Raw genomic sequence first — 23,291 nt, forward strand, 5'->3', positions numbered from 1 at the left:
TACTATCGATTTAGTTGATAGTTTTTATTCGATGGTGCCCATCACTGCCAAATTGTCTTATGGCTGCATTCACAACGTCGGCCAATATTCATTTACAAAAATATAAGATAAAACCAATTTGATAGAACTAAATACTACTAGGTTAGGTTCAATTTTTATTTTTGTTTATAAGTAATACACAGACATTTTAATATGAATAACACCGTTGTTACGCCAGGAACAGTTTTGTTGAGTGAAGAGCCATTTGTCCACATTCTGCAATCTAAGTTAAGAAGCGAAAGATGCGAATTTTGCTTTGAAAGGTTTGTTTAAGAATATTCATAATTCTGTAAATTTAGCTATATAACTTTTCAAAAATTTGTAAATTTCTTAAATCAGGGCTTTTCTGCAAAGTAAAAAATGATTTTACGAAAATGCCATTATGCAACACTAGACAGTAAATAATTTAGCATATATTTAAGTTATGAGGTATAGCAAATGTTTAACATGCCCACTGATTTGGAAAACTTTTGAGAATATGAATTCTTCAAATTGTACTGTTTTATTTTCTGTTCTAAGCAATTTTATGTTTCTAAGTCAGGTGATATCATGCAGAATGTACATTGATGTAGTCATTTTTCTGCTCTAAAACAGAAAATATGTACATGCCTTCCACGTAGGTAAGTTTTCACAGTTGAGATTTTTTTTTTAAAGGTAATACCTAGATCCCGTGTATTTGATCTAGCCGGGATGATACTGTTTACATTTATTTCCCCATTACAACAGCTAAGACTGCCAGAGGAGAGACTAGGCTGATCACAGGACAGTGTTTGACTGTGTGGCACAGGGCCTAACTGCATGTTGTCTCATTTGCCAGCTCATGAAATGCTCTGGCTGTCAGTACGCTGGGCTGACCACAGGACGTGGGGTGTGACATTTGAGTTGTGTGGCACACGGCCTGACTGCTTGTTGTCGCAGGTGGTAACTTATGAAATGTTCTGGCTGTCAATATGCCCATTACTACGGCCGTGAATGCCAGAGTTTTACCTGGGCTGATCACAGGTCAGTGTGGAGACTGTGTGGTGTTGGACATGGCTTTACTGTGTGTTGTCTCAGTTCCCAGTTCATGAAATGTTCTGGCTTTCAATACGCCCATCACTATTTTCGTATCTGCCAGAGGAGAGCCTGGGTCTACCATAGGATGGAGGTTGTGAATATGTGTTGTGTTACACAGGGCCTGACTGCAAGTTTTCAGAGGTGCCAGCTTATGAAATAAGTTACCAGTTACCTGGTAACTTTCTCCGTAGGTTGGCAACCCATGTTAAGATCGTTAAATTATATATATTTTTTTAATATGTTATTAAAATTTTTATTAACTTTTTTACACCTGTTGTTTTTAAATGTTAAGTTAATTTATTTTTTAGTTTTAAATAATTTTCCATATTAATTTCCTGGTTTATGTTGGCGCTTGCCACGCAAGCTTGCCAATTCCTTCCTTCGGTTGTTTTCGGATTGATTTCCTAGTGGAGCCGAATAATGAAGCTAAAAAAAATGAACGGCAGTTGGCAGTGTGTAACGAGACCGGCTGATGACAAGTGGGCATGTGATGTTGCCGGCAACGAGTGTGATTGGCCGAGCTGCCAGCTCCCGGCGAGGACGGCATGAAACTCCTACCATGAGTTACGACACATCCCAATGGACTACAGCGTCGCCAACCAAAGTAAGGTTGTCGACACATGAATAGTTATAAGCTGCTGTGGGCAAAAACTTACAAATTCAAAAAAACGAATTATAGTGTTACGGACTTGCTATGTCTGTGAATTGGGCAGTAACGAACCTTAGCATTGAATAGAGTGGTACAAGACTTTCACTATAGACTCTTATAAGTTAAAACTGCAGTTAAATGTAATATTACATAACTTAATATTACCAGTGAATTATGTAACTGAATGTGTGCGGAAACATTGTGTGGGCAAGTGTATAAGTAAATGGTCTCAGAATTTTTACATGATTATGAATGGCCAAAAGAACATTTTTGGAACTTTCCAATAAGTGACAGTAATTTAAATTGATAGTTATATATATTTTTTTATTAATAATTTTTATAGGAATTAGAGTTAGTGGGAGTAAAGTGTTTGAAATAATACTTTTATGCTATTTAAAATTACCTGGCATTTATTTTTATATAAATATATATATATATATATATATATATATATATATATATATATATATATATATATATATATATATATATATATATATATATATATATATATATATATATATATATATATATATATATATATATATATATATATATATAGCTGCCCGACCCGGCTTCGCACGGCTATACTAATGGAAAAAAATTAAGCCACATCTACCATTTACAGTAATGGTAAATAAAAAAAATTCAGTGAAAATTTATTACAATGCTGTATAATGTACCGGAGAGAAAATAAATAGCACCGATGGTTTTCCGACTCGTGCACGCAACATACAACTGATGTACCCGTACTTCGCTACGGCAGTCTACAGGCAGATCACTCTTGCGCCGCTCATTATACATGCCCCTCCTTGTGGGTACGCCACTGCCGCGCGATGCCCGTTGCCATGGAGACGCAGAAGGCATGAACAATGCAAAATCCTGTTCTCATGCAGACAAAGTACCCACTGTTGCCTGTTTTTAACCACCCATGGGATCTAATTTTCGGAAAATGTCATCCTGCGTAACATAAGGTACATTACTGTGAAGTTTCAAGTATGTAAAATATATATTTATTTGAAAAAAAGGGCAATTTTTGATATTTAAAGTACCCGCCAAAATTTCAACGGTGATGAGGGCTGCACTAACAATGTAATAGTCGTTGCCATAGAGACGAATGAAGCATCAACAAAGCAACAGCCGTTGCCATGGTGATTTCCTACCAAAAACTGGAAAAAAAAAAAAAAAATTTAGGGGTGGACAACCCCTAACATTTAGGGGGATGAAAAATAGATGTTGGCCGATTCTCATAGATACCGGATAAGCACAAAAAATTTCATCAAAATCGGTCAAGCCGTTTCGGAGGAGTATGGCAACGAAAACTGTGACACGAGAATTTTATATATAATATATATATATATATATATATATATATATATATATATATATATATATATATATATATATATATATATATATATATATATATATAATGCATTTGCATGGCATGATTATTAAAAATGACTATATATTTAGTTATAAAATACTGTTGACGACACCTGGCCCTGTGTTCCCTGTAACAAATGTTTCTATCGAGACGTGGGCGCTGGTTAGCATTAAAACTGGAGTATTAGAAGGGTCCTCAACATATGGCTTACTACAGTGGGCCAGGACAACAAGACAAGACAAGTCTTTCAGGGGTTTCCCCCCCCTTTTCTTTGATAACCCAGCGCTCTTAGCCGATTAGCCTTACCGTCCTGGGGCCCCCACGGGCGTGGATGCGGATACGCCGCATACGCAACCGGGAAGAGTGTTAGAGCTTTTGGCTATGCAAAGAGGCTGAGGCTACCCATCCCAGCTTATGCACCACCTCCGGCCCCCTACTCCACTCAGCTCACCAGCAAGTTGGATGCTCCCAAAGCCCTCTGGAGTCATCACTTCTGGCGCCTACCCCAGTCTCCCGCTCTCACACTGGGACCCCTCAATCACCCAGCGAACCCGCGGTCCGGTGGAGGCCTACCCAACCTCTCCCAGCTGACCAGGCTGGTAACCGGAACAGTTCTCGTCGCTCAACACGCCGGCACATCATAGGGTTAGGGAACCCTAATACCTGCCCCTAAAGCACTCGGGGCACCACTCCCAAGTACGAGTCCTTCCCAACAAGAATCCTGGGCCTTAGAGGAAACCTCAGCGGGGCACCATTCAAACATGGTGGATTCTCCCCGCACTACGACCAACTTTTGGTCTCGTCGGCAGACTGTTCGCCGGTAGTTTGACCAGACCATCACGCTTCAGAGTGCAGCCACGAGGTGTCCTCGTCGCCTCGGAAAACCCTCCGACCCGCCGTACCTCGGCCCGACGGGTTTACAGCCGGTTAAGGACCGGATGCGACTGCACTCGTCGGGCGACGACCGCCGTCAACCCCAGCTGGAAAATGGCAACTACAGTGCCCAGGTTGGAGGCACCTGGGGGTTACCTCAGTACCTCCACCAACTACAAGGCTAAAGGGGAAACCTCGCCGTGCAGTTTACAGCCCGTTTTTAGGCCCGGTCGCCCGACACCATAACCACCATACCCAGTCAAACTCCTTTACCATAGGGCCTGATCCATTCACTATGGGGCCCTTTGGGACCGATGCACCGAGGCTCGGCCGTCGAACCCCCCGGAAAGGTTTCTATCGCATCTGCTGTTGCCCGCAGATTCAGCCCTTTCACCATTTCCGGTCTCATACATGCAATTGAGGATGCACTGAGGCAGAGTTAGACCCGGCAGTGCCCTCTTTAGTTAGAGAGGTGCTATGACCAGAGGTTGGGGAACCCTCCCAACTTAGTCACCACGATCCTCCCTCAACAGTGGTGCCAACGTGGAGGCAGAGGGTTGCCACTTGATGAGGAGAGGCTATATAATCGCATCACACACCCTTTCCGCGGGCTTGATGGCTCATGTCTCGGATACTAGAACCGGCAATAGTTCCGACACCTCAGGCGACAATCACCTTCCTGATCGGTGTGTGGAAACCTCAGAGCAGGCAGAGGAGACCTCAGGGTTGCCTGAATCTCCTCACCGACTGCAAGGCTAAAGGGGAAACCTCGCCGTGCAGTTTACAGCCCGTTTTTAGGCCTGGTTACTTGCCCTGCAGCGCCACTGCCAGACAGGTCAAACCCACTCCCACCGGCCAGGACAACAGCGACCCCTCGAGCTGTCGACCGCTCGAGACGCTATTTGGAAGTAAAAGCGGTGCCATTAGCGAGCTGACCCATACCGGTTGACGCCAGCGCATCCGTCGCGGAGGAGAGACGAGTCAAGACTGCGGCCGCCAATGCCAGACGAGAGCCTGGGCTGACCACAGGACGGAGTGTGTGACTATGTGTTGTGTGACACAGGGCCTGACTGCATGTTGTGACAGGTGCCAGCTCATGAAATGCTCTGGCTGCCAGTATGTGCATTACTGCGGCCGTCACTGCCAGAAGAGAGCCTGGACGGAGTGTGTGACTATGTGTTGTGTGACACAGGGTTTGACTGCATGTTGTGACAGGTGCCAGCTCATGAAATGCTCTGGCTGCCAGTATGTGCATTACTGCGGCCGTGAATGCCAGAAGAGAGCCTGGGCTGACCACAGGACGGAGTGTGTGACTGTGTTGTGTGACACAGGGCCTGACTGCATGTTGTGACAGGTGCCAGCTCATGAAATGCTCTGGCTGCCAGTATGTGCATTACTGCGGCCGTGAATGCAAGAAGAGAGCCTGGGCTGACCACAGGACGGAGTGTGTGACTATGTGTTGTGTGACACAGGGCCTGACTGCATGTTGTGACAGGTGCCAGCTCATGAAATGCTCAGGCTGCCAGTATGTGCATTACTGCGGCCGCCAATGCCAGAAGAGAGCCTGGGCTGACCACAGGACGGAGTGTGTGTCTATGTGTTGTGTGACACAGGGCCTGACTGCATGTTGTGACAGGTGCTAGCTCATGAAATGCTCAGGCTGCCAGTATGTGCATTACTGCGGCCGCCAATGCCAGAAGAGAGCCTGGGCTGACCACAGGACGGAGTGTGTGACTATGTGTTGTGTGACACAGGGCCTGACTGCATGTTGTGACAGGTGCCAGCTCATGAAATGCTCTGGCTGCCAGTATGTGCATTACTGCGGCCGTGAATGCAAGAAGAGAGCCTGGGCTGACCACAGGACGGAGTGTGTGACTATGTGTTGTGTGACACAGGGCCTGACTGCATGTTGTGACAGGTGCCAGCTCATGAAATGCTCAGGCTGCCAGTATGTGCATTACTGCGGCCGCCAATGCCAGAAGAGAGCCTGGGCTGACCACAGGACGGAGTGTGTGTCTATGTGTTGTGTGACACAGGGCCTGACTGCATGTTGTGACAGGTGCTAGCTCATGAAATGCTCTGGCTGCCAGTATGTGCATTACTGCGGCCGCCAATGCCAGAAGAGAGCCTGGGCTGACCACAGGACGGAGTGTGTGTCTATGTGTTGTGTGACACAGGGCCTGACTGCATGTTGTGACAGGTGCCAGCTCATGAAATGCTCAGGCTGCCAGTATGTGCATTACTGCGGCCGCCAATGCCAGAAGAGAGCCTGGGCTGACCACAGGACGGAGTGTGTGACTATGTGTTGTGTGACACAGGGCCTGACTGCATGTTGTGACAGGTGCCAGCTCATGAAATGCTCAGGCTGCCAGTATGTGCATTACTGCGGCCGCCAATGCCAGAAGAGAGCCTGGGCTGACCACAGGACGGAGTGTGCTAACTTGAAGAAGGTTGCTCCCCGGATCGTCCCGGATGCTGCACGCACTCTTGCCAGGATATTCTTCAAGCTGAAAGTACTTTTTCCTGTTATCAATCAGTTTTCCTAGTTACTGTATTTAGTTTTAAAATAATCTTTATTTATGTTTTTTTTTGTAAACACTGTATGGATGACTTTCTATTTTTATAATCATAAGAGAAACACTTTTTGTAATTCCAGTTAGTGTGTAATTCATGTGACAATAAACATGAATTTAATAAATGGAAATCATTGGATTTGGCGAGAAGGATGTTTGATATTTTCATGAGTGAAGTACTACCTGTTTTGTTTTAAGTCATATTGCACTGTGTTTGCTGTGTAGAAATCAGTGTTTGGGCTCGAAACCACTACCTGTTCTGTTCACCAACATAACTGTCAGATGTACGTGGCTCAGAGGATATTTGTTTTGCAATTTATCTTGTAAGCTAAAAATTATTTTGTGCGCAACTTGTAAATTTATCCTAAAAAAGAGTAAATGTTGAGTGTTTTTAATGCCTATGAGATCTAAGTTGTAATTTTAAAGTGGCAGTAAGTACTTAAGTCTGTTGTGTAGAATCTCTTTTAAGTGGTCTCTTTCTGACTGAATGTACCGGCTCCAAAGGTGTTTCTGCTTTGGGAACCATTACTTGTAATCGTCTTTCTTAAGGGTGTCAAGAAATCTAACATCTCTCAATCAGATGGTTTCCTTTCAGAGTAAATTCAATTTAGAAAAACAGGCAGATGTCTGCACATGCTGTATCACAGGAATAGGGATGTTGTTGGAGCATGCAAATTTTTAATTTGGCCAAAAATGTGGTAATTGGTAATGCTTGATGTGTCGGGGCAAGTCATGGGTGATGACTCATTCCTTTCTTGTGAGAGTGCATTTTTTGTGCAAATGCTGAAGGACACTTTTGTATCATTTTTATTAGACAGTCTGCCCCATAGGGTAAAATTAGTGATGCACGATTCTCAAAGAATCTAAAAAAAAGACCACCATTTTCTCCACATTCTGTAGACTTTGTCTTACCTTTTGCAGTCATGGCGAACTTTGACACTTCCACAGCGATGACTGTACCTTTGTTTCTGAACCATACAAAGCCATGATTCGTCGCCTGTAATTACCCTATTTAACAAATCTAGGTCAGTTTCGGACTGATTAGTTAGTTCTTGGTACACTTGAAGTACGTGTTTCTGTTGGTCCGGCAACAATTTCAAAATTAATTTTGTGGACATTTGAGGCATTTTCAAATATTCATCTTAGAAACTTACAATTAGTTCATCAGCCATTTTATAATAGTAAATCTGTGGTCACAGTGCATTAAAACTAGGCTGTCACAATGTTTTTTGCTGGAGTGCCGGCCGGACCAGGGTCCTTGTTCGACTGATTCGGGGCCATCTTCGAATCTGTTGAACCAGGTAAATACATTTGATCATTTCAAACGTTTATCCCCATAAGCTGATTTATTTATTTTGAAACAAAATTTAATCAAAACTTTTTGGGTTTTGTGCATTTATTTTCAAAATAAATTATACACAAAGAACCAAAACCACATTTTCACTCACAAGGATACCACACTCTTCTGAACAAATATTACTGGAACATGATTAGGACAAAACTAGCAGGTAAGCATAGCCACTCCTATTGAACCATAGTGGCATCTGTCTTAAAACTTTCCAATCACAGCTCATATTATTATTATTGCATATTCTGAGAGTAAATCTACTTTACTCTCCATCAATTTTAGTAGATTTTGATTTTATGAATGTTTATTTGTGTCTGTGTCCATTGTTGTGTCCTATGGGTAGAGACCTGCAAAATTCGCGGATTCATTCGGTGATAGGCTAGAATTCAAACACATATACCTCTTAGATAATTTTGCTATTGGCTTACTGTAAATCTGGATGAATCTCAACCAGTTATAAACCCTCAATCAAAGAAGGATTGAATCACAGACAAACAAGCTGAGACGACTTACAAGTCGGCAACCAATGAACTTGCATTATTTGCCCGAGTGTACAGGGGTATGTGCAGTCTATCCTGAAGGCCATAGAAACCGCGAATTTTGCAGGTCTCTCTCTACCTATGGGTAATGTATTTATATTAAACATTATTTTTGTTCTTTGTATGTTTCGTGCACACCTTTGCAATTTCTTCAAAGGGTGTTGGTATGCATGTCACAATTGTAAATAAATAAATCTATTGAATTCATCCAGGAAAACATTACATAACATAATGACCAAATCATTCAAGAATAAATGAAAGTAGAGCTTAAACTTCCAGTAATATCCTAAATATCCGTTCAAACCATTTCTTTGATCTTTGCTTGTAACAGCATGGGTGCATTAAAGAAGTGCACACTCAGTCTGTGCGATGTGTGCATGGCTAGCACGGCTCACTGTGCACAGGGTCTTGTTGTTTATGTGGGCTTCTCTAACGATCTTCCTTATTCCTTTATCACACACATACATTTAAAGTTAGTAGTGTTCCAAGACTTTTTGTTCGTTGCTAAGCTAGCATGCCATTCTTAGAAGGTGTAACTATTTACGTTAGTTTGTTTCCAGAGGGGCGGAGACATGGAGAGGAAGTTCTACTCCAAGACTCAGTTCCGAACCTTCAGGGATCTGATGTCTCGTAAGTATTGTTTTGTAGGAGTCCAGTCTCTGCCTAGCATTCACTTTATTTGTGAAGTGTCACAACGTAAATTTTTTCACTTGCTTGCTTTCATGTTACTACTATTGAACGTGAAATCAGATTTTCAATTTCGAACTGGGCAAATATTGCATTATTTGTTGATATTAAAAAAAACATTTACAAAACACAAATTGTCATTTGTAGTGTCAGTATTTATTATGTGCTTTAATTATGTTATGCTCAATAACACATTAGAGTTTACACCTATAATCATTCGAGATTAACTTTCACCAGTAATTAAGACACAATGATTATTTGATATTTTAAATATCTGAATGTTCTTTATCATATTCAGTGACATGTTAGCTTAGTTACGTGCAGTTGTATAATCGACTGCCATTTATTAGATGTCTGTGTATGAAAACCATAAGAATTCATAGGAAATATATGTTGTAAATTCCAAAGAAACTTGAGAACATATATCACTATTATTATAAAGTATATAGAGAGGATTTTTCTTGTAATTCTACCCTTTTTAGAGAGAGTGGCATAGTATTTTGTTTTAAAATTTGATTGCTGAAACTTAACATACAATTCACTTATAGGAAAAACTCGAAAATTCTTAGTATTTCTTGTATCTTATGTAATTCGTAAATTTAACTTGAATGAATGAATTAATTAATTAATCCTAACATATCATTGACATAGTAGTTGTAGATGATGCGAGTTGACATGGTCGTTGTAGATGATGTGAGTTGACATGGTCGTTGTAGATGATGCGAGTTGACATGGTCGTTGTAGATGATGCGAGTTGACATGGTCGTTGTAGATGATACGAGTTGACATGGTCGTTGTAGATGATGCGAGTTGACATGGTCATTGTAGATGATGCGAGTTGACATGGTCATTGTAGATGATGCGAGTTGACATGGTCGTTGTAGATGATGCGAGTTGACATGGTCGTTGTAGATGATGCGAGTGGACATGGTCATTGTAGATGATGTGAGTGGACATGGTCGTTGTAGATGATGCGAGTTGACATGGTCATTGTAGATGATGCGAGTTGACATGGTCGTTGTAGATGATGCGAGTTGACATGGTCATTGTAGATGATGCGAGTTGACATGATCGTTGTAGATGATGCGAGTTGACATGGTCGTTGTAGATGATGCAAGTGGACATAGTAGTTGTAGATGATGCTGGGTGAAGAGTTGGGGATGGAGTATTAAAGGAAGACTTGGTTGGGGACACGGGAGTACACTGAGTAACCCATCGGCTCGCAGCAACGTCTGCTATGTTTCGACTCTGCCAGGAATCAAACCCAGAGCACCCCTGCGTTAGATGAGGCTGTGATCTCTTGGACCGTGGCCTTGCTTCACTTGTGCTTATTGCAGACATGTATTTATGCAACAGGAGATGGTATGCTTTTCACCTATTGCATTTTTCAACAAAGGAATTATTTAATATTGTATGGTGCAAATGTAACGATAATAATAGTAAAATTTATTATTTTGTTTAATCAACATTGACTGTTTTTTTATTTTTTCAGATTACTCTGATATCAAACAGGATGAGAAGAAAATGGAACATTTTGCATCATTATTCGCAGTGCTCACTGAGTTTTTAGGTGAAGAAAATGTGCCAAATTCTGCAGAGCTTTTGGGAATATATGGCCGTGTAAGTAAATTTTCACGTAAGTAACTTTTCGGAATAAGTATGTAGTAAATATGATTTGTGTGTTTTTATTCTTGCATAATGTATTTGGTAAAATATATATTTCTATCTTCAAAATTTGAAACCATTCTTAAAAGATACTTGATAACAGTAACATTTACAGTCTAATTAAGACCCTGCTTCATATAACTGCTCTTAATATTAGAATTAAGAATACAATACAGAATGATTATCTCATAAAAATACACAGAAACCGCCGGGCTTGAGGTCACACTAATAAAACAAACCAATGATTGACATCCCTGCTAAATACAGACAAACTCCTTATATGCCACTGTTTTACTGTGAAGAGGGGAGATACTTTGCATAGCTAAGACATGCAGCATGGTCTTTAGTGGGGTGCCTCCCATTTCATTTCAAGATTTTATATTTACAGTAATTACAGATGAATTTATAGCTTTTTCAATTGTTTAACTTTCACGAAATGAAAAATATATACAGTGCATACTTTTTGCATAATTAGCTGCCAAAGTTACTTTTTTAATGTTTTTGGATTGTACAAATAAGGAGAATTTAATTTATTGAAAAAATGAAACTTTTTAGGTTTAACTGCAATGCCACTGGCTACTTCATAAATTGGTTTGAATTTCTTTCAGAAAATATTAATTAATTTTACCTGGCGTTTCAAAATTCTCAAATTTGTTACTATTTTGACAGCCAAGAAACATGAAATGGGTTTTTGTGATAGAAATGCAAACCATATGAAGTAGCCAGTAGCATTGCAGTTAAACCTAAAATGTTTCAGTTCTGCAATAAATTAAATTCTCCTTATTTATACAACCCAAAAACGTTAAAAATGTAACTTTGGCAGCTAATTATGCAAAAAGTATGCGCTCTATATATTTTTCAATTCGTGAAAGTTAAACAATTGAAAAAGTCTATTAGTTGATCAGTGATTAATATAAATATAAAATCATGACTTGTCACAGCCGCTCTTGTTCATTAGAGGAAGACTCCAGGGTATATAAGCAGCAACGCTGGCTTCTGCGACAGTTCCGAGTGCTCGGAGAGTTCTGCGAGTGTTGGGAAGTGCGACCTCTGCAAAGAGGGCGAGAGACCCCTTCGAGAGTGGCATGACGTGGAGTGACAGGACTGCGAGAGTGCGACTGAGTGGCGCGAAGCTGTGTGTGTGCGAACAGGCACGGGGTAAGGGACGAATCACTGTTGAGCCTAGCTCCAGTGTGGAGCGCGAATAAACATTTTTCAGTGCAAGTGATTGGTGATCAGACATAAGTACAATTATTCATTATCATTAGTAATTGAAATATTAGTAATTAATAAAACTGTAATAAATCTTAATTGGGCTATCCCTTATGAACCCAGTTCTTTCCACATAAGCTCCTAACAATATGTACATACAGTAGCATCCAAGTGATTGAACTGGATGACTGTGTCGCGCAGTAGGCTAATATGTTAGTCAGGTTCTTAAGTGTTACTATTTTGTTTTCTGTTTATGTCTGGCGTGATTTTAATATTTTATTTCAAGGCTAATGAAAATATACCATCTAAATTATACTTGAGTATTTTAACAAGTAAGTTTTAATGAATTATTTAAAAAACCTTTTAGTACCTTCTTGTCAGTCTCTCTGGCATTTTTCTGCCCAGCCAGATATGAGTGTCTCTCCTGTGAAAGTTCCAGATGACCCTTGGCGACAGAGTGACTCTGGCTTGTCTGTTGGCTGCAGATGTGCGTGAACAGTTTCAACATCTCTGACGCGGAGATGCTGAGCATCGGGACGGGGATCTACCTGGGAGCATCTGTCGTGGACCATTCGTGCGATCCCAACGCGGTGGCTGTCTTCAATGGAACTACCATCAACATCCGAGCCGTGAAGGAGATACCAACTCTGGACTGGAGCAAGGTGTGCCCTGTGGAGGTTTCATCTCAATCATTTCAGATTAAATTAATTTTCAGTTAAAAAAATAATTGAAAATCGTTTTGAAAACCGGTAGGTAACTCGTATCCTGATAAGATTGTCATTTTAAAACTAACCTTGGGTCCAATTAGTGGCACAATAAAGTTTATACTTTATTTGACAAAGATTCCTTGACTTAGACTTTATAAAATAATGAGATGTCTGCACCTGATATCTCACACAAACTTGTGTTGACCTCAGTGCCAGGTTTTTTTGTAATTACAGTATGCTATTCTAGGAGTCTCTCACTATGCTGCAGTAATCCTTGCAGTCAAACAGCTCACAGAATCATGGTTTACGGAAACTGTCAGGGTCTCATACGCCCTCCTTGAATGCCTACCGAAACAAAATATCTGGTAGCCTGCCAAATTGCATTGTGCAAGTGTGGCGGCCTAGATCTTTCTAGATGCCCACAGGCATCGTCGACGAGTCAGTGATGCGTGGTGAGGCACGGTGGCACGCGACGCTGCTTCTCGAGCACGCACCGAAGTGAGGGCGGGGGTTGACTGACAAACTGTACTCGATGATGCATGCCCGGCGCAGCACGCATGCATCTTGGGGGGAGGGGGGGGGGGGGGGTGTCCGCATGTCTAGGCAGACTGCCCGCCTTGTAACAACACAATATAGAAGTTATCCTGGTTAGCTAAGAAAAAATAAGTCACATCAAATGAAATTCTAAATTCCATTTTTAAGGGGTTTTCAAAAGCTCAAATTCTTCCGAAGAATTTAAATGTGAGTGGTGTGATCAATGCTGGGTTATTTGTTTCAAACCAAATAATGCAGGTTTAAAAACTTCCCACTGAAATATAATTTTAATCCATAGGCTTGGTTTTTTATACATGTTTATATGTCACACGTTAATCTAAGAATATCTGGTACCAATATTAATACGTAATTTGTTTTGCCATTTCAGATCTTCATTTCATACATTGATGTGATGAATTTCCCCAAAGACAGGCAAAAGGAGCTACAAGAAACCTACTATTTCCTGTGTGGATGCTCTAGATGTAAAGACATCGAAGAAATCAAATCAATGTCTGCAATTCTATGTCCGAATACAAAATGTGGGTCTCCTGTTCCAGTAACAAAAGAGGTTTGTTTTGTCTGTTTTGGATTATTTTTCTAACTGTAAGCTGCAAGCTTCTAACCTTTTACATGTAACCACTTCCAATAACAGTAAATAATAATTAATGGGTAAACATGGTAGCTGCAAAGGTTTCAGGCAGTGGGTGCTAGATCTCTGCTCCTGTGACTTAGGAATAACTCCAGAGAGAGTTTACAAGTTCTTTCACGATTCCAGTGATCTGGTCTTTATGTTTCTTACTTCTGTTATTTCATCATTGTGGCTGTTAAAAAATATAATAGTGAATTATGCTTTACGTTAGTAAATTTAAATGTAGTATAATGTTACAGAACCTTATTTTCATTACAACACTGATCAGCCTGAAAGCACATGCATGTCGCAGTCGAGAACAGCTGGCCGGTGCACGTGTAAGCAAATGTCCGCCACATGGCTTTCCTCTTCACTCCCAGAAATACACTTGTCTCTGGTCCCGGATGGATGTACAAGTCTCAAGTTTGAAAAGACAAACTGGCTTGCAGCATGCAGACTGTTGCTGTAGTGCTGGTTGCTGGGATCTTGGGGTGGCCACGCCCTCACACCAGGCGAGTGCTAACTAAGGGAGTTCCGCTCTGGGGTTGACCTGGCAGACACTGCGGGTGGAGCAGACATACTTTCCAGAAGGCGAGGGCAGGATGGGTCGAGTGTTGGAGGTTTACCAGGCAACATGTTATGTAGAGGCGGGAAGTCTGGGTGAGCTCGAGAATCCTTGTTGGCTCTTAGTTAAAGTGGCCGATAGCATCTTATTAGCACTGTCTTGCAGCAAGAACACATTACGAGAATAAAGAGTTTGATGACTAGGTGATAAAGATGTGCATATAACAACAGCACGTTTATTACCCTGACAGAGTTGGTATGGGTGTTAAGTGTCATTAAGAACCAAATTATTATTTCCTTACTCATGGTGGCCACTCACCTGATTTTTCCCTGATTTCCCTGATTAAAAATTCAAAATTTCCCTGATATTTACAATTACAAAAAAAACATACTTTTGATGAAAAAATATAATATTATAGAAAGAGATTACTCATATTTTAGCACCCTGCTGTATTTTCTTCATTATATACATACGGAAGTTCGTTAAATAACAAATACATTTTAAATATGTCACTTTACATTATAGCGTCCTGTTCAATGACCTGCAGTCTGTGTTTTGTTTTATGTAATGGGGTATTTCAGTGGCGAGCGCTCAAACATTTTTTCACGCAACTTTTGATAACTGTTCTTTAATTCATTTTTGAAGTGTAACATTTCTAGTTGTGAAATATTCTTAGTCTCAGTACTCTCAACAAGGGATAACAGTACAGTGCAAATTTTACCTTGTGTTTGATTTAAAAATGAAACAACTAATGGATAAATCTTCACTGTATTACAATCAGTACTCCCATCTGTAGCTAAAGCAAATGGTCCACTTACTAAAGATTCAACAGTTTCAATTTAGTTTCACCAGCCATATACTCCACTAAGGCAGATGTTTTTGCTCTAGCACAGCTGTATTTCTGTGCAATTTTTGAGTCCGGAAACATAGCTCTATACAAATTACCCGAATGATCGGCTACTGCTATCGGTAAATTGTGTTCTACCAAAAAACTTGTAAACAATAACTCTGCGTTTGTTACTTTCGTTTCTTCAGATGTAGCGAAAAACGACGATATAGATTTATTGCTCGTCACGGCTTTAAAATGTTCTGCATGTTTCTTTGATTTAATATGCCGTCCTCAGTCATCCCTTCCACCATGCGCAATTGAAAAGTCACACGTGCATACATTACAAAAAGCGTGGCGTTCCAAAACATTTGAAGATGACAAGCATGGCCATTCTTTTATATAGTTTGTCGAAAGTTCTGAAGAATAACGTTCTTTTTTTTTTGCCCCAGATACACATGGTTCTGTTACACGCTTCATTTCTACAACCGGCACTGAAGAACACAACACTATCGAACAACATAAACAGGTTTCACGTCTGTACACACGACAAAAACACTTTGATGAAAAAAATGGCTTTCAAATTCAAGAAAGTAAATAACACAAGACAGGTTAGCCAAAGTACCGTACAAAAATTATCGTGATGTAAGTAGCTAACAAACGAAAAGACCGAGAATATGTACTAGTTGTATCGTACAACGGACGTAATACCGTACCATTTCTATTACAAAACACAACAATTAATCTACTTATTTCGACAGTACATGCGCACATTTATGTATTTATGTATTCGAACTGCGTTCACGAAACACGCACACCAGAAACGGAATTTTTTTCCGTTACCCAGCAGCACAAAGCCTCGTTTCCGTAATAAACCAGCGATGTTCCATAATTCCGTAATATTGTGTTAAATCCGTAATAATTACGGAAAATCCGTAATGGTTGGCAGCTCTGCGGAAATATACATGACACAAAAAATTCCCGGTTATTAAAAAAATTCCCTGACATTTCCCTGATAATTCCCGATCAACGTGATTTCCCTGATAAATCCCGGTTTTCCCGGTTTTCCCGGTGAGTGGCCACCCTGTTACTGTATTAACTGTCATATATTTAATTTATGTAAGAACTTATGAATGGTATGGAAGAAATGTTGTATAGAAATACAACTCGTTTTTTTTTAAGCCATTAAAACTATAATTTCTAAGAAATAAACAAGTTGACAAGAGTATATTTGTTCCATATTAAATTAAATGCATTTTGAATAATCTAAAAACACACAAAAATAAATTTTTAAAAATAATGAGTAATGTCATGGCAAGTGGTCAGTGTAACAGCACCGCGAGGGCGTGGTGAGTTAAGTGAGTGATGCAAGTGAAGTCACTCCGAGAGCTTGTTGTGCGTGATACACAGTTTGTTTTAAAATAGCGCTTGGCTGCAAGGCCCGATGAGTAGGCATAAGTGGATGACCGGCGGTAACATGGTATTACCAGCCATGGTGCTGGATGAAGAGTTGTTGAAACAACGATGAAGCTTGTCTCCGTAACGTGTCTTTGTTATGTTGCATGTTTAGGATACGCTGGGCAACCTCTGGTGTGTTGTCCCTGTAGTTGTCATAATGATAAATGGTTGGTTGGATGAGCCCTTTGCGCCATCGAAACTTCCGGCAAAGCAAGTAAGGGTTTACCTCACATGCAATATGAAACCATAGAAGTTTGAAGGGTGTTGGAGGTGTAGAAGGGCTGTGTGGTGCATCATGTTCTGTTCGCAAGGCTCTGAACTCCCGTGTGGTCCTTCTGTTGTCGACTCAATACTACCAACTTCTAGCGGCAACCCTATCATCTGCCAGAGTACCGGACGACTATAATAAAACCTGTGTTAACGAATTTTCACTCGCCAAATTCTGTGTGTTGAAACTGAAACATGAGAATAACACATACTGTAATTATGATATGGGTAGTTTGTTGAATGCTGTTCATAAACAGATGCCATTCAAATTTTTATAAGTTTTTTTTTAAGTTTCATGTTTCTACACTAACTCTCAACATTGACTGTCCAGCCAGGTGGCAGTTTAAAAAAAAACCAAGTTGCATACTCGGTTACTCAAACTGCAACAGGTGTGTTTTGAACCTGAGAACAGGATTTCCAAACAGTGCAATGAAGGTGCTGAGAATGCCAATGAGACTGTGGATACACTATCTCTCAACTTTGATTAATAATTACTAATGTTTTAGATCTCAAATATTTATTTGAAAGAGTTGTGGTAGGTAATGTAAGGCAATGCAAATATGTTACAAGCATAACTTTGTATGTATTAAATTTTACAAAGTATAACTTTGTATGACATATTGACTAAAACATTTTAAACTTCAGTCCTAAAATTTAGTAGGACACATTTTTTCAGTTTCAATATACATATGTTTTTTCTAATTGTATGAAAACCATTTTTTTTTTTAATGTTGGCTGTGTGCATTTATTTGTGTCATGAATTTATCAGTTAAACTTATTATTGTTTAGCTTGTTGAAGCCTCACTTTTGCTTATTTCGTTCTTATTAAACTAAGTTCCGTCATTTTGTGACTATTTTTAAACACCAATAGTACACTCTTTTTTTTTTAGGATGCTGGACATAACGACTTGTCCTGCCCTGTGTGTGGAGAGGCCGTAAGTAATGATACTTACCAAGAATACCTGGAAGTTGCAGAGTTTACGCAAGACCAACTTAAAAACATGAGTAACATTGCTTGTATCCTTTTATACTTTTAGTTGTTAGCTTCATTTTTATTGTAAACAAGCTAAAAACCTGTGGCTTCCATCGCGCAATAACAGAGTTTAGCTAAAAACTTACCATTGAAAGAAAAGTATGTGATTAATTCTATATATACACACAATAAATTTATTGTCATGTGCATAAAAGATATATTTCATAACATAATTGTTTAAGAAAGTTTTTAAAAATATATATCTGTTGGCCTTTTTAATTTTTAGTATAGACCTAGTATCTGATTTTAAACCTTCTGTTTGATTAAATCACGCTTACCTCATTTTTATTTAATGAGGTAGACAATTTAAAAAATTGTTAAACACACACCTGTTTCATTTTAACTATGTTCAGGCCATCGTTTAAACTAACACTTTCATTTACTATGGTTAAAGGTATGCTTAGAAGAAGTAAATAATTTCACCTCTTTACAAATTCAGAACTAAGTAAATATGGCAATATCCGTAAACCAAACAAAAACCAGTCTCATTAATTTCTTTTTTCTATTTACCGCAGATGTGAATTCTAAAATAACTTTAATATACTTATATTTATATTAAGTTTAAATTGATCTATTTAAAGGCATGCAAGCATTGCGGGTGTAAAGTACAAGTTCTCACTACATAACAACAACACAGGTAAACCAAAGGGCACAAGTTTTTACGGAAGAAATTGTAAAAAAAGCAACCCTATTTTATCTTTCCTGATATAATCGATGAAAGCACTGTTTGTAAACAAATCGCAAGTTGTGCGTAAGTTGAAACTACCTATTGTGGTGTGGTGGAGTCCTGTGCGAGCGTGCGTGTGTGCCGAGCGCGGGCGTCCTTGACCGGCAGCGGCAGACCTGGACGTGTGCGCGGTGTGCCTGAGGAAGCAGCGCGGGCTGTTCCACGAGCTGGACCTGCTCCGTGCCAAGGTGCTCGACCTGGCCCTGGAGAGCTGCATCGCGCTGGGCCAGTGGGAGGACGCGGCTCGCCACGGCACGCGGCTGCTGCCTGCCTACAGGTGCCGGTCGCTCCTCCCGCCTGCCACCGTTGCAGCGTGTCGTGTGCACTGTTTGCTTTTCAACTGTCAGTCATCACTCTGCTGTGATGCAAATGGGATGATTGCACCTATGATAACAGTTTGTGTTCTGTACGGGCCGTCAGTGGCAGAACTACTAATTAACATTTTGAGAACCATGCCCAAGTATAGCTCGGACATCGCAAGAATATCTGGTAGATCAAGCCCAAGCGTAACTCGAGGTGCCATTTACATGGTTCCTGCTAGTCCACCAACGAGTATATCTTTGGTTTGGTAGCTGGGTAGTCATCTTTAAACTCTTACTGGTCTGTTACAGACTGGTGCTACTATCTTTTGGCTGCTAAGAAAAGTTGTTGTACATTCGTTTAGAGCATGTCGGAAGGTTTCGCCAGCGTTCACTTTGTAAGACCGTAAGATTTTGGCTCCATTTACCACCAGTGAGGGCACAGAGACAGACAAGTGGTTAGGTGGGGAAACAGGAACTTTCAGAGGAAACTTACCAGGTCGCAACAGCATCCACCATGTTTCCTCTTGCTAAACATCTGGGCACGCCTTCACTGGTAACACAGATCACCTTTGTGGGAGGTGATCGATCGTGTTGGTCACTTTGGCTCCGATTGCGAAAGGAGTCGAACTGGATGTGTTGGCACCAGCCTAGCACAGAACAATAACATGGATTCGGAATGTTCCTACTCATCATTCGTGAGTGCTGCATTCATTTGGTCACGTGATTCACTCTTGTGTGCTTAGTCTTTTGCACCACTCCCATCATTTTACCTTGGTTCTTCATTTTAATTTTGTTTACTGTTTGTCTGGGTATTTGTTACAATTTGCAGTATGGTTTGCACTGTTGTGGTTTTGAATGTCTGTATGACATATATAGTGTGCCGTGTGTTAGGGATTTAGGCACATTTTATTTAAAATTTTGTAATCTTAAATATTTTTGGAAATATATATTTTTTCTCATCTTATTTTCTTGACGGCCAGACCCTCAGCCTCTGTTCTCAGAGGCGAGCTGATTTTCTTTCCCAGCCTAATGCTAGCTTAGCATTCTGGCTAATATTTCTCCCGCCTCCAGGCACGTCGGGGGCCGGTAACTTTATTTCTTCGTGTGACTACTTTTGCCTACAGCAGCTTGTGAAGCAGTGCTGAGCCCTGCTAACTCTGTCACGAATCGGTATAAGGTTCACTAGCAGCAAGACACGACAGGAGGATCCCGTGGGCCTTGCGTCCCACAGACCATGCGTTTTTTGAAGCCATCCTCCCCCCCCCCCCCCACCCTGCTCCCCCACCCTTTCTTCTCAGAAGTGGAGCAAGGAGCGACGACCGCACGGGGACGTTAACCGAATTCAAGGCCATCTCAGGCTTGACAACCGCAGAGACGATTCTGGACTTTAACGACATCTAGCGACGGCTGTGGTCACTAACGCCACTTGTGGGTGTCGGCAGCGCCGACACCAGCGCTCGCGCGGAGGTAACGACAACCTTTCTCCCCCTTATGTCTCAGGTCGCTAGGTGGCACCTCTGGTTAATCCATTACCCACTAGCATTGACACCCTCGTCGGCCACAAGTCGATTTATTAGTACTTCTTCTCGCCACCAAAAGATAGCGCCTCAGTCGCGCCGTCACTCCAGTAAGATCTAATTTTTTTTATGCCGGACACCTTCGGGTGGGCTCGGTAATTTTCGGCTCACCCTCCCATTCTCTAGAGACCCCGCGCTTATGATATACTGATGATATCCCGCTCTGAAGGGACTTCGGTGCGCGCCTCCTGACTGACTGGTACCGTTTGTAACTGCGAACTTCGGCAAATCATCGATATCGCATCGTATATTATGTAGTCTACTCAGACTAGAGGGATGAAGTCCCTATCAAAAAAATTAAGTTTAGCCAGTCAGTAGTTTAGTTAAAAGTAGAGAAACTTAGTATTTTTTATATATATAAATTTTTTAATTAATCATGATGACTTTCGTGTCTACCGCGCAAAGTGGTTCGGGTTTTCGGAGATGAGACGCCCTCTCCTGAGCGCCAGGACCAACACCCTGTTTTGGTAAGTCTTGATGTCATCCCCCCCTTTAATTTCCTTCTATTGGCCTTTTGCGCCATTTAAGTATACTGTCTGGAAACAGGTCTAATTCTTTGGAATTTGGACTTCTGTTTCAGACAGGGTTCCAAGTTTGGAGCAACCAAAATCCTCTGCCAGGACCCACTGGAGTCGGTTCCTGAGCAGAATCCACCATCTTTAGGCCTACTACCTCGATCACCGTCTACCTACAGCCCCGGGTGATACCCGCATAATTCTATCATTTTATTCATGAATCAAAAATAGTGTAACCCAGTTAAGACAGCGGACAGTTAAAGCAGTTCCAGGAGAGGAAATTTATATTATGTTTTGCAAGGTCTATATGTACAACCTTTAAAGTTACCGATGTTAATTTCATTCATGTTTTTAAATATTGTAATTTTTGTTATACATTCAGGGCCGGCCGTCTCGTAAATAACGTTAAGGAATATACTATAATAAGTGTAATTGTGAGGAATTTATGTAAGATCACTTATCCATGAAAAACCGATGTTACAAAGGAAATTTAATCTATAAAAAAAAGAAAGAACAATGATTAATAAAATAAGGAAGTCTATAGATGTAACTGTAGTTTTTATTTAGTTAATCTATAATAACGATCCTTTTTCTCCCAAGTGTTCACAGGGAGTCACTAAATTTTCTTTGTTTACTCCAAGTGTCGCCTCTGATGTTGACTTTTGATAGCTATTAATTGTGGGCCCCAGTATTCAGAGTTTCCAAATCTTTTTACCTACTTATTTAATTATTCTTTAAGACACTTGGGGTATTACAATAGTAATGTAGCTAGTTGTTCTTTTTATTATGTACTCTACGATCCATTTTAGTTCTAATTTTTTCATAACGTTGTGGTACATTTCAATTGACTACCCAGTGCTTGTATTTCATAACCTGGACACAAAAAGAGTTGGTTGTTGCATCAGAAATTGAAACATTGATCCAGAAAACTGCAAAACTTTGGGAGGCTTTGGTTAAAAAATAGGTTTTATAAGTGGAAAAAAAATTGAATTCAAGCACTGATTAATGATAAATATGTAGTTAAGGAAAATAAAATAACCTGAGAATGCTCTTGGATTGTTGCAGTCAATCATATTTCTAGTATGCTCAGTTGCATAATCATAAACTACATTATGGATGTAAATTAATGATCTTTTGGAATTTTTACATATTATACTGAAACAGCAGCACCAACCACGGGAGGTGGTGCGGAAATATTGCATTCTGTGCAACTTGCTTATAGCGAGTGTAGGCGTGGAAATTCGGGTGGATTTGTTTGTAGTTTTACTTGTTTGACTGAACTTTAATTTTTTTTGTGGAGTGTCGTGCAGGTGTCTGCTAGTTTCTCAGGCAGTGGAGGGTGTGTTGCAGGAGGTACTACGGGGCGAGGCACCCCTTGTTCGGGGTGTTCCTCTTGAAGCTGGCGAAGATCAGCCTGTACCTGGGCCGCGCGCCGGAGTGCTCGCGCCTGCTGGCGGAGGCCCAGGGCGTGGTCGCGCTCACGCACGGCCGCCAGCACGGCCTCTACACGGGCGAGCTGTCGGCCCTGTGGCGCCAGTGCCGGGCCGAGTGCGCTTCCTCGACTGTCGCACCTTAGGTTCTTGTTGCATGTCCTCCTCGTTGCTGTGAACTAGAGGTGGGTTGTTACAGCAATTTTCGGTATCAGTTCCAACCAGTTACTGATACAGTAATGTACCTGTTACAAGTAGCTGATACTTCTGTATCAGCTACAGCAGTAGCTGTCCCAGGAAGCAACAAGGTATCAGCATTCTCGTTACAGGTTACACATCCTCTGTGCCGTCATCACCAGCGTAAAAAGGTATCAGTTTTCTCGTTCCAAGTTCTTCGTAAAAAGGTATCAGTTTTCTCATTCTACATTCTTCGTAGTCTAAAAAGGGTATCGGTGTTCTCTTTCCACGCCTTTCGTAATCGGAGTCTTCAATCTTTGCAAGGAGCACGTACTGCGCACTGAGCGTACTTTGATGAGAAGCCTAAGATGTACATCAAGCTCTGTCCCTGCCAGAACATGCCCGAATATTCACCTTCGGCCAACCTCGGGATTTGTTTTATTTTTGCGCAGGAAAAATGAATTCAAATATTAAAAGTGGTCGGTTAGGTTAGCTACATTAAAACACTTTAGAACAC

The 23,291-nt window shown here is 40.8% G+C and overlaps 1 protein-coding gene across 4 annotated transcripts; it reads left to right on the top strand.

The window, feature by feature from the left end:
* Window positions 1-94: 94 nt before the first annotated feature.
* LOC134537846 (histone-lysine N-methyltransferase SMYD3) lies at window positions 95-23,272 on the top strand. Of its 4 annotated transcripts, none has more exons than XM_063378721.1 (9): window positions 95-302; window positions 6,346-6,517; window positions 9,025-9,094; window positions 10,644-10,771; window positions 12,514-12,690; window positions 13,658-13,837; window positions 17,904-18,018; window positions 18,882-19,050; window positions 22,518-23,272. In XM_063378721.1, exons 1-9 carry the CDS (start codon window positions 193-195, stop codon window positions 22,741-22,743), a joined length of 1,347 nt encoding a protein of 448 aa, XP_063234791.1. In that variant the 5' UTR covers window positions 95-192; the 3' UTR covers window positions 22,744-23,272. The 4 variants fall into 4 exon arrangements, with proteins under 4 accessions (XP_063234791.1, XP_063234790.1, XP_063234788.1 ...); XM_063378720.1 differs by having other exon boundaries at window positions 109-302; window positions 17,904-18,030; window positions 18,888-19,050; XM_063378718.1 differs by lacking the exon at window positions 95-302 and having other exon boundaries at window positions 6,157-6,517; window positions 17,904-18,030; window positions 18,888-19,050.
* The last annotated feature ends 19 nt before the right edge of the window (window positions 23,273-23,291 follow it).

Source organism: Bacillus rossius, chromosome 12 (assembly GCF_032445375.1).
Source record: "Bacillus rossius redtenbacheri isolate Brsri chromosome 12, Brsri_v3, whole genome shotgun sequence".
In the NCBI taxonomy this organism is placed as follows: Eukaryota; Metazoa; Arthropoda; class Insecta; order Phasmatodea; family Bacillidae; genus Bacillus; species Bacillus rossius.

Coding starts and splice junctions, on each gene's coding strand:
- LOC134537846 (XM_063378718.1), top strand. CDS start 6,164: ATGTGTTGTGTGACACAGGGCCTGACTGCATGTTGTGACAGGTGCCAG. Junction 6,518..9,024: donor GGATATTCTTCAAGCTGAAA/GTACTTTTTCCT, acceptor GTTTGTTTCCAG/AGGGGCGGAGACATGGAGAG. Junction 19,051..22,517: donor CGGCTGCTGCCTGCCTACAG/GTGCCGGTCGCT, acceptor GGTGTGTTGCAG/GAGGTACTACGGGGCGAGGC.